Raw genomic sequence first — 10665 nt, 5'->3', positions numbered from 1 at the left:
CAGAAGACTGGAATAAAGCTAATGTGGCAATTTTTAAAAAGGGTAAACAGGATGACCTGGGTAATTATATGCCTGTCAGCCTGACATCATTGCTAGGAAGATAATGGGGTGACTGATATGGGACTCAATTAACAAAGAACTAAAAGAAGGGAACTTAATGCAAATCAAAATAGGTTTATGGAAAATAGAGCCTGTCAAACTAACTTTATCTTTTTTGATGAGATTACAAGTTTGGTTGATAAAGGTAATAGTGCTGATGCAACAGACTTGGACTTCTATAAGGCACAGATTTGGTACTGCACGACATTTTGATTTAAAAAAAACTAGAATGATATAAAAGTAACATGGCTCACATTAAATGGATTAAAAAGTGGCTAACTGAAAGATCTCAAAATGTAACTGTAAATGGGGAATTGTCATTGAGCAACTCTATTTCCAGGGAGGTCCCGTTGAGATCAGTTCTTGGCCCTATGTTATTTAACATTTTTATCAATGACCTAATAGAAAATAAATTCATCCCTGATAAAGTCTGCACACAAAAATTGGGAGAGTGGTAAATATGAAGAGGACAGGTCACTGATTCAGAATGATCTAGATTGCTTGGTAAACTGGGGTCAAGCAAATAATACATGTTTTAATACAGCTAAATGTAAATGTACATATTTGGGAACAAAGATGTAAGCCATTCTTACACGATGGGGGACTCTATCCTGGGAAGCAATGGCTCTGAAAAAGATTTGGGGGTCATGGTGGATAATCAACTGAATATCAGCTCCCAGTGTGATGCTATGGCCAATAGATTTAATGTGATCCTGAGATGCATAAACAGGAGAATCTCAAATAGGAATAGAGGTTACTTTACCTCTGTATTTGGCACTGGTATGACAGCTGCTGGAATAGTGTGTCCAGTTCTGGCGTTCGCAATTCAAGGAGGAGGATAAATTGGAGAGGGTTCAGAGAAGAGCCACGAGAATGATTAAAGGATTAAAAAACCTGCCTTGTAGTGGCAGATTCAAGGAGTTAAATCTATTTAGCTTAACAAACAGAAGGTTAAGGAGTGACTTGATTACAGTTTACAAGTATCTACCTGGGGAACAAATATTCAATAATGGGCTCTAGCAGAAAAAGGTGTCACATGATCCAAGCTTGAAGTTAAAGCTAGACAATTTCAGACTGAAAATAAGGTATAAATTTTTAATGGTGAGAGTGATTAACCTTTGGAATAATTTGCCAAATGTTGTGGTAGATTCTCCATTAACAACATTTTTTTAAAATCCAAACTGGATATTTTTCCAAAAGATATGCTCTAGCAATTATTTGGAGGAAGTTCCATAGTCTGTATTATACAGAAAGTCAGACTACATGATCCCAACGGTCCCTTCTGCCCTTAGAATGTGTGAATCTATAAATTGGTGGGAGCAGTTTGTGGAGGTTTTGAAGAGGAAGGCCAACAGGATTAACAAGAAACATTTCAAAACGTTTCCTTTCCATAGCACGGGAGTCAGAATTTGCCCAAAACATCAATGCTGGAAAAAATAATGTTATTATAAGAGTTGTAGATGAGGATAACATTTAAAATGAATTTTTATCTAGTTCACACAATGGTATTGTGTACGGCATGTGTGCGTAGTCCCAGTCAGAAAGTGGGTGGCCAGATTCTTGTCTGGCTTATATAGCGGTTTGGCAGAGCGCTGGTCAGGGACTTTGGTTGGCTCTAATTGAAAAACTTGAGGTCAGCATCAGTGGCAGGATTATAGCTTGGGGAAACACCATCAGTATAGTGCTGCATGACTGTTAAGATCTGTAGAGTAATTTCTCAGATATCTATCAAGGACTTCTAAAAAAAAATAGTTTACTGGCCTCCAATTTCTATCACCTATCGCCACATTCACTATAATTATTGTCACAAAAAGTTAGTAATTTCACTACAAGTGAGTGTATGCCGATCTACTGCAAATAAACAGTCTTTGTTAGAAAAATTGACAAACCTACTGTTTCCACTTCTGCACAAATTGGTCAGTTTGGTCATTATTACATACTTTTTGGCTACAGGCTCAAAATTGGTTTTCCACAAATTTTCATACAAAGTTTCTTATATGAATATTAACGAAAAGCTACTACATGGGAAAATGAAGTATGGTTTCTAGTTTCCCAAAAAGTTTGTGAATAGTTTTGTGCACATTAAGAAAAGTAGTTTATTTTCATAAAGGGAAATGCCTTAAACCAGTTCCCTCTCAATTCAAGTCCATAATTTTCATAGAAACTTCTTGGGAATGTGTGAGAGAAAAATAAGTGTTGTGGCATACAAAGAGTATTGGTACAGAAGTACCTGATAAAAGCAATACAGCATTATAATGAGAAGTGTGTAAAGAATTTCTTTTGATTTACTAGACAGATGAATGATATTACAAGAGGAGAAGATGGAGAACCCATTTCAATAGCATAAATACTTTGTTGCCTAAATATTTCAGTGACTGGTACTACGTAAATACATTGCATAAATTGAGAGAAAATTAGTGAGGTTGTTAATTTTACCAGAATAATGACATAGTGCATTCCATCTTTTTTCAGCTGTTGAATGTACTCTGGCAGACCTGCATAATTTTCTTTATCATAGGTAAAGTCCAAATTACGCTCCATGTAGTCGATATCACCATACTGGACATCCTGACAGTTTTAAACATGAAATTATTTTAGTATGTTGTTAGCTAAATCAGAATTTATGCAACTTTATTTAAGAATCCTCAAAAAGTAATTAATCTACCATCAAATGTAATTTAAAATATTGGATATAGCAAAAGAAGATTTCTGATTAACTTTAAGAATCAGAAGGCTATTCTGCTCTAACGTTCTCCGCAGTAAATCCAATGTATAGCTCCACTGAGTTCATCACAGATACTCCAGATTGACCACTATGTAACTGAGAGCAGAATTGGTTTAGAGGCTTTAAAAACATCATTTAAAATTGTGAACTCCAGGGATACTATTTGCAAAATCATGACACAGAATTATGAATACTCTCGTACTGTACAATTCACAGGGTAATTGTTCCCTTCTATTATTATTTTACTCACTTCATTTTGAGAAGGTAATTAAATAATTAAACTGCACTTTGAAAAAGTCATACTTACATATGGAATACCATACTGCCGCATGCGATCAACTGTTTTCTTTACCACATCGAGGCTGCCATACCCATAACGGGACAGCTGAAATCCCAGCGACCAATAGGAAGGAAAATGTGGGCGTCCAATGGCCTAAAACAGGAATTAATACATTCTAAGAGACAAACAGAAAACTCTGGAGACAGAAGAATACATGTTTATCAGCATAGCTTCCACACTCTCATTAAAAACATGGAAAATGAATGGCTTACAATCTTTGTTGTGCTATTTTACTCACCTAGCAAAGAAAACACATGCTGTAAAATTCTGCAATTTAATTATTTCCCTTCATTTTCCCAAGAATGATATAGCAACAGATATTGGGGGAGATTATATACACCTGCTCCACTGGTGCATAAGGGCATTTTTGTATGGGGGATGGTACTCACTAATCCTCCAATCCTATTTGAGCCCCTGTGCAGCCCCTTACTCACTGGAGACTAGAGGGGGTCCATCCAAACTGTTTTCAACCTCAACAAAAATGCCCCCCTCTCCCTGTGAAATTGTTTTGATCATAATTTTTCATTATTCAATAAACATTTCAATGGGGGGGGGGGTGGAGAATGTTCTGTTTCAATGGGAAATAAAATCACTCACCTATTTTTTACTTTTTTCACTGGAAATAGATGAGAAAATGGGGGGATGTCACTGAAACTAAATTTTTTCATATAAAAAAAAAACCAATTTCACAGAACAATAGGAACAAACCAAAAAAAACAGTTAGTTTCTTTCTACTTTTAAAATATATATACTTACCTTTTTTCAAGCAGCTCTCCTGTAGACCCCTGCTGACCTCCCCACACAGAAACACAAAGCTCTAAACACCACAGAACTACTGTTCTACAACCATGGCAGGGAGCAGGTAGCACAGAGGATCTCTGCAAGGAGGAATGTTGTGGCATGGCAGGTCCAGTGTAGAGGAGCAGAGCCAGGGAAAAGTGTCCAGAGAGCAGCCACCACATGGACACACAAATCTAATCTCTCCCAGCTGCCACTAAAGGCCTTCAAGCTCTAGTGTTTGCAGTGGAGTGGATATGCGGCTGCTCTGCACCAAGACGTGCATGAGTGGCGGTGTCACAGCCCGTAATGTTCTCTTCACATAGCCCCTTTACTTAGGCTTTTTTTTGGGGGGGGGGGGCGAATCAGCATTTGGTCTCATTTGAAGATAAGCTTAAGTTTGCAGAATAATGAAAACAATGTCACTACCAAGCATTTTGGCAGAAACATCTAGCTACTCCAGTACTGTGGGCAGAGTTCGGGGATGTAGGCTGAAGACACCTCCACATCTGACATTTTAATTTATTTATTTATTTATTTATTTTTAAATTTAAATGAAGTCATACACAAAGCCAGCCTATGTAAAGGAATGTTCTCATTACCACTAATGTTTCCCTTCTAATGTACGTTGCACACATTGTGCCTTGTTTTAAGTTACACTGAAAGCTCTTCTTATCAGGGACTGTCTTTACCTATATGTTTGAACGCCACCTAGCATAATGAACCCCTGTCCTGAATGGGACCTTTGAGAGAGAATAATTATAAGACTAATAGCTTAAAGACTTGTCTTCATTACCATGTTACATCGGTGCAGCTGTGCCGATGTAGCGCGTCTGGTGAAGATGCCGACAGGAGAGCGCTCTCCCATCAGCATAATTACTCCTCCGCAGCAAGAGGTGGAAGCTATGTCAGCAGGAGAGTGACTCCTGCCGACATAGCGCGATGTGGACACTGCTTTAAGTTGATCTAACTTACGTCACACACACCCCTGAGTAATGTAAGTTACATTGATTTAAGCAGTAGTGTAGAAAAGCCCTACGTGTACTATTACATAGTGGTTCAATACAATCCCTGGGTTTTGCAAATTCATTGCCAATTATCAAACCTGTTGCTGAGTAAAAGGCAAATTTTTAATTACTATAGCAATGTGACCATGCGAACCAGAATTAGATTGTTTCTCCTACCACATCCTGCTAAACTAGCTCATCAAAAGGTTGGCGTTTATTCTGAGCTCTCTGAAATTTCAATCATTTGTACACGCCACCTGGGTCAGACTCTCCTTTGAAATTCAGTTACCGACAATTGACTATTTACAGGGTTGAGTCACAATGTTGAATTGCCAGGCATCTGCACATCTCAAAGATCAGTTATCATTCAGTCCCTAAAAATCATCACTTGAAACAAAAGGTAACAAATTAAGAATGACTTTTCAGTTATTTGATTTTCTCCCCTATACAACAGAATAAATTATAATCCAGTTTAAAAAATGATTGAGAAATTGGATACAAAAATTCTCAAGCAACATGGGATAAAGTGTCAATTTCTGTGTCTGTATATAGGTTGCTCTTGCTTTTTAAAACTAATGCATAGCAATGATGGTGTTTGGGTTCCAGAAAGAAGCCAAAAGTTTGGGGCATGCACACAGTTCTTTTCTGTAGGCCAAATCCTAAAATCTTTACTCCACTTTTACAGGATTTGGTTCCATGAGATTAACCTCCATACACTTTCGCTATCCCAGTAAAATTCCAAATCATCCTTGCTGGAAAGGTAATTTTGCTCTACGAAAATAGAAAATGTACTGGGTCCTTATGACTATCAGTTAACCAAGCCGTTGATACTCTAGTATGGATGTAGCCAGTACTCCTTTCCTGTGCCCCTCAGATCTTCATGGTTCTCTAATTATGCACAACAGGAGAAGTGAGAAGGAACACCACTTGAGCATTGGTGACAGAAAATACCAACATGGAATACATTGAGAGACTGCATATATTCCTTAGGTAGTGGAACCTCACCACTGTTAATATGTTATCTCATCTTTGCTATGCATAAAGATTAAACATTTCTTCATAAGTGATCTTCTCAACTGGGAGAATGACACGAGAAAGCAATGCTTGAAACTGAAGTTGCCCTAATATAGATACCATAGTCTAGTGAGTCAATTAAATACAAAGAAAGAGCCAGAATGAAGCAGTATGTATAAGCCACAGCTGACTAGAGGGGTTGTTTAGATGGACAGTTTCTGAGGTACTCTCTTCCTGCAGAAAACCGAGGCTGACAGAATGCCTGTGAGCTCACCGGGGGAGCACACAGAGGACAGGTAACTGCTATGGCTTTTAATTGTGCAGCATGTGGCCAGCCAGGCAAAAGGGCCACCTCTAGCACTGAGAATCAGGATTCTGGCTACCCACTGAACAGGCATGCAAGGTGGGAGGGACAATTCCTTACACTCCTTCTTCCCTTGGGCACTCATTTCAGAATGGCCAGATTCTGGCCCAAAGCAAATTGCACGGTCTCTTTGGCCCCAGCCCTTGCTAGGCTGTGTGACTCCTACCTGCCCTTGCTTATTTGTTTAGTTTCAGCTGTTCTCAGTTAGGTAACTATTCTCTTTAGCCTGTAAACATCAGGTTTATTCTAAGACAAGGCTGTATGTTGCCACAGCATCCCTTGGGGAATTTGGGATTAGAGCTGAGTGATTTTGAAAAAAACCCACCTTGCAAGCAAGATTCACTTTTAAAACAATTAGTTCTCCAGGTTGACCAGGCTGGAACATGAGGTGAGCTTAATTCAAATTAACAGAACATACTAAAAGGAGGGATAAAAATAGGGCAACTAGAAAAACAAATTTCTTCTAATTATGCTGTGGACTCTCTCTCTAATGGATCTCCCTGATAAAGCAACTGACATATGACATCTAGTACAGATGGAGCAGAAGCAGAGATGTAATTTTGCAGCCCTGGATTTTGAGATAGTTTTGAGATATATGTAGGATACACTATACTTGATTAAACTGTATCTTGCATTCAGAGGATCATAAATTGCTTTACGTAAAAACTAAACATTTTAGAAAACTGCATACAGTGACTGTCCTAGAAACAGAAAGGGGAAATGATGCATGAGGAGGGAAATAAAGGAAAGAAAATATCAGAAATTTAGAAGCTGTAAAGAGACAGGGTAGTTAGAGGGGAAATCGAATGGAAGGCTGCCAACACTGGAAAAGTGAGTTCTCATTGTCCCTATTACAGTTCCTCTGAAACACAGTCCATAATAGTTAAGAGCAGGTAGGAACAATGATCCCTAGGGATGTTACAGTAATATCACTGTGAGTTTTCCAAGTTTGACAAAAACTGGCGTAATGTAGCGATTTCACTACTGCTAGATGTACCTCAGATTTGGGTGAATACAGAAAATAGCCTCTGTTGAAACAAAGAGGTTCCTTGGGAGTATGTATGTCTACTGGTTAGGACTTGTGGCCTGAAATCAGGACTCCTGGGTTCCATTCCTGTTTACACCACTGACTCATTCTGTGTCCCTGAGCAAATATTTTACACATAGCACCTCAACATGAGAATCAAATTACTTTATAAACATTTATAAACAAATAGTGTCCCATTTTACAACTCAGGAAACTGATGCAGACAGAGAAAATGGATGAACTCAAAAGAGCTAAGCATGCTGTTACATAAGGATCATAATGGGAGTTACTGGGTGCCCTGCCAGATGCACATGCACAAATCAGGCATGGAATTCTCTGCGTGCTTTCTGTCTAATAATCACTCCCCACCCCAACAGTTTTCTGTGGTGCTCACTGTCTCTCATTTAGTTTCTCACTGCTACACTTTTAAAAAAGGAAAACAACAGTCTCCTCCCTGAGAATGAACGTTAGTTGGGTAACTCCCTTCAATTTTAGTGGCAGTTGTGTGGCTCAGGCCTTGTGCAGTTCTTTTAAATTGTAGAGTTCAGTGTTGTTTTCTGAGCTCATCCTCTAACTTCTCTCATTTTTAGCATCCTCAGAGGGCTACCCCCTAAAGGGCTGTTGCACTGTTGTAATTACATGGATGTACCACAGAAGATTGCTCTGGAACTCTCAAACTCTAATTAGCCATATAAAATTACTCTTGATACCTGATATTTGCTTGAATTTCTTTTTTAGTAAAGATCTGTAGGAGGTAACTATAAAAATCTGAGTGGGATAAATGTTCTTGATTTAGAAACAGCAGTTAATGGCCTTGGTTAGTCACAGAGCGGCTAAATTACATGGAAGTTTCACCAGCTTCCACAGTCCACAAATCTGTCAAAAACTGAATCCAGCTCATCAGACACCCCCTCTTTGGGCAAGGTGACGAAGTGAATGCTGCACACTCTGAGCTAGTCAGTTGAGAACACGGAGTTCAAAGTCCATGCAGTGAATTTAAAGAGTACCAGAGCTGACTTATAAAAAGACAAGATATGCTGCATATCCCAGGGACTTAAGCAGATTCCAAGTACCCAGAAGACTCTAAAGACCCTAATGGCCTTAGACATCATGGACTTCAAAAATGTCATGTGATAAAACCAGAAAATCATCCACTACAGAACAAAGAACGCTTATCACCTGAATACTTTTCAGCGGCCATCTCCTTGCTGAAGGACCTGTAAGTTCAACTGAGGGCACCATCAATGATACATCTGTGACAAGTAATATGTATAATCAAGTTTCACATACATTAGCTGTCGATTTAAACTGAGATATTGACCAGCAATTTATTCTGCTGAAGCAAAAGTGGGAGCTATCTAAATGTGCTCTTCTAACGCTTGTCATCTAGCTAGACCTCAGATAATTACAACAAATTTGTGGTCCTCACTCACCTGATGGCCGTTTGATTTCGATATTGTGTTTCATTTGCTAAATAATAATTTTCTTCTATGTTTTGCAATGGGGTTCATGTTATATTGTTATGCAACATAAATTTACAACTAATTAGGCTAAAAGTATCAGGCAGTAATAACATGAATATTGTGTCTGGTTGTATAATCACTAATTGGTTCATCTGATCAATTTGAGCACTTTAGTTTATTGCTTTCTTTTGCTATATAGTCTGGTTGAAAATTAGCTGTTTGTCCTGATAGGAATGATGTGCGTTATATAACTGTTCAGTGAACTAAGAACTGAACCTATTCTATAGTGGGATTTTGCAGAGAAGTACAGAGTGGTTATTTTAAAGCATATGTAACCATGATGGAACCATCCTATGACTTACCTTAAACACCAGTTCTCTCAGTAGAATTTAACAATGAGACGGAAGAGGAAGTAATAGAGTGGAGAATTTTTATTGTTATACAAGCTGTGACACATGTGTGTAATACCTTCAGTAATTACTGTAACTCAGCTGTTATTGTGCCACTGGCATGCTATTTCCTGTAAACCAACCAACTAACTAAATTCCTTGCAAAATAGTGTGCAGGAAAAGAAACAGCTCATTAGGGATGGGAGAAGGATTTGCTTTTCAATCAGGCACTCCCTTTCCATTCTCTTCACTGCCCTCAAAGTCCATTTAAAATGGATTAGATTCAGATACAACTGACATTTTGGAACTGCACCATTTTAACTCTCTACCTACACACATTATGATCAAACTCCAAGTGGCTCACTGCTTTCATTAGGGGCCCTGTCCTTACCAAAGCTCCACCACTTGGCTGCATCTTCCTCATCAGTGCAGCTAGGGGAGGGGTATTTATTAACCCAAGTGCTGCTGATTATAAATATTTTGTGAATAAGAGATAAAAACAAGTTACAGCCAAAAAGCAAAATTAATATTTAATTCTAGTCTAGGCAAAAAGAAAGGCAAAGCAAGCAATCCACTGAGACAAATCCCCTTTCTTATAGGCCGGCATAGCTATGCATTAAATTACCTTTCAATGGCCTAATCCGGTGGCAAGGTCATGGACGGCCTCAAAGACAGTGGAACAGCTGTGGCTTGGCTTGGCTGCACAGGGGTTCCATCCATAATGGCTGCACAAGGGGATTCAGTACCTCTGGCGCATTGGGGACCATGTTCCATAGGAGCACTCTCCGTGCCCCCATTCAGGGCGATTTGGGGATGAGGTGCAGGAGACACAGGGTGTGTGGCTAATAGTCATGGAGGTGAAGCAGAGGCGCTATACGTTGCACTGTAGTCTCAGTGTTCCAGTTGCAGCCATGGAGTGTCTCTGCCGGTGCCTTGTGGCCTTATTACAGTGCTTACACACCAAGGTGATTGGAACCACAGAGACAGGCAGATGGGTGAGAAGCTTGTCCCCAAAGAACTCCATTACAAAGCCTATTTAGCTTAAGGGGAAGATGGGAAACCAGCATCTCGCCTTTGTGCCTTTGAAAATCTCACAGTGAGTCCTGACTTGATAGAATAAAGAATCCTGGTGGGAAGGTTGGTGATGGGAAGGCAGATCTGAAGCTGCCATTGGAGGAAATGCATTGGAACAGTGAGCCAGCACAACATACAGACAGGAGCATGTTACATCTGCTCTCAGCATGTTCTCATTAACTGCTCCCAGCTAGTATTTGCTCCTGGGGGCAGCACGCACACTAGCCAGCGGGGGGACTGGACATACCACCTTTCTTGTATGCCCATCAGGCATGTGACTGGTATATCCTAGTGCCATCTTGCGCACCACCAAGTCATTTTGCCTCACTGCTTGTGCATAGGAGGAGGCGTCTGCACCTGTCTTCCCTTCCCTGCTTGGGCACCAG

At 39.6% G+C, this 10665-nt stretch overlaps 1 protein-coding gene across 1 annotated transcript in view; it reads right to left on the bottom strand.

Moving 5' to 3' along the window:
* Positions 1–2833: 2833 nt before the first annotated feature.
* LOC135895655 (sucrase-isomaltase, intestinal-like) overlaps positions 2834–10665 on the bottom strand; it is a 31935-nt gene continuing 24103 nt past the window's right edge. Inside the window, exons 6-7 of the mRNA XM_065423794.1 lie at positions 3132–3257; positions 2834–2920 (exon numbers count right to left, since the gene is read on the bottom strand). Coding sequence (XP_065279866.1) covers positions 2834–2920; positions 3132–3257 — 213 coding nt within the window. The remainder of the gene's footprint in view (positions 2921–3131; positions 3258–10665) is intronic.

This window comes from Emys orbicularis, chromosome 1 (assembly GCF_028017835.1).
Source record: "Emys orbicularis isolate rEmyOrb1 chromosome 1, rEmyOrb1.hap1, whole genome shotgun sequence".
NCBI classification, from domain to species: domain Eukaryota; kingdom Metazoa; phylum Chordata; order Testudines; family Emydidae; genus Emys; species Emys orbicularis.
Note: the sequence above shows the minus strand (reverse complement) of the source record. Positions and strands in the feature narration are given on the sequence as shown.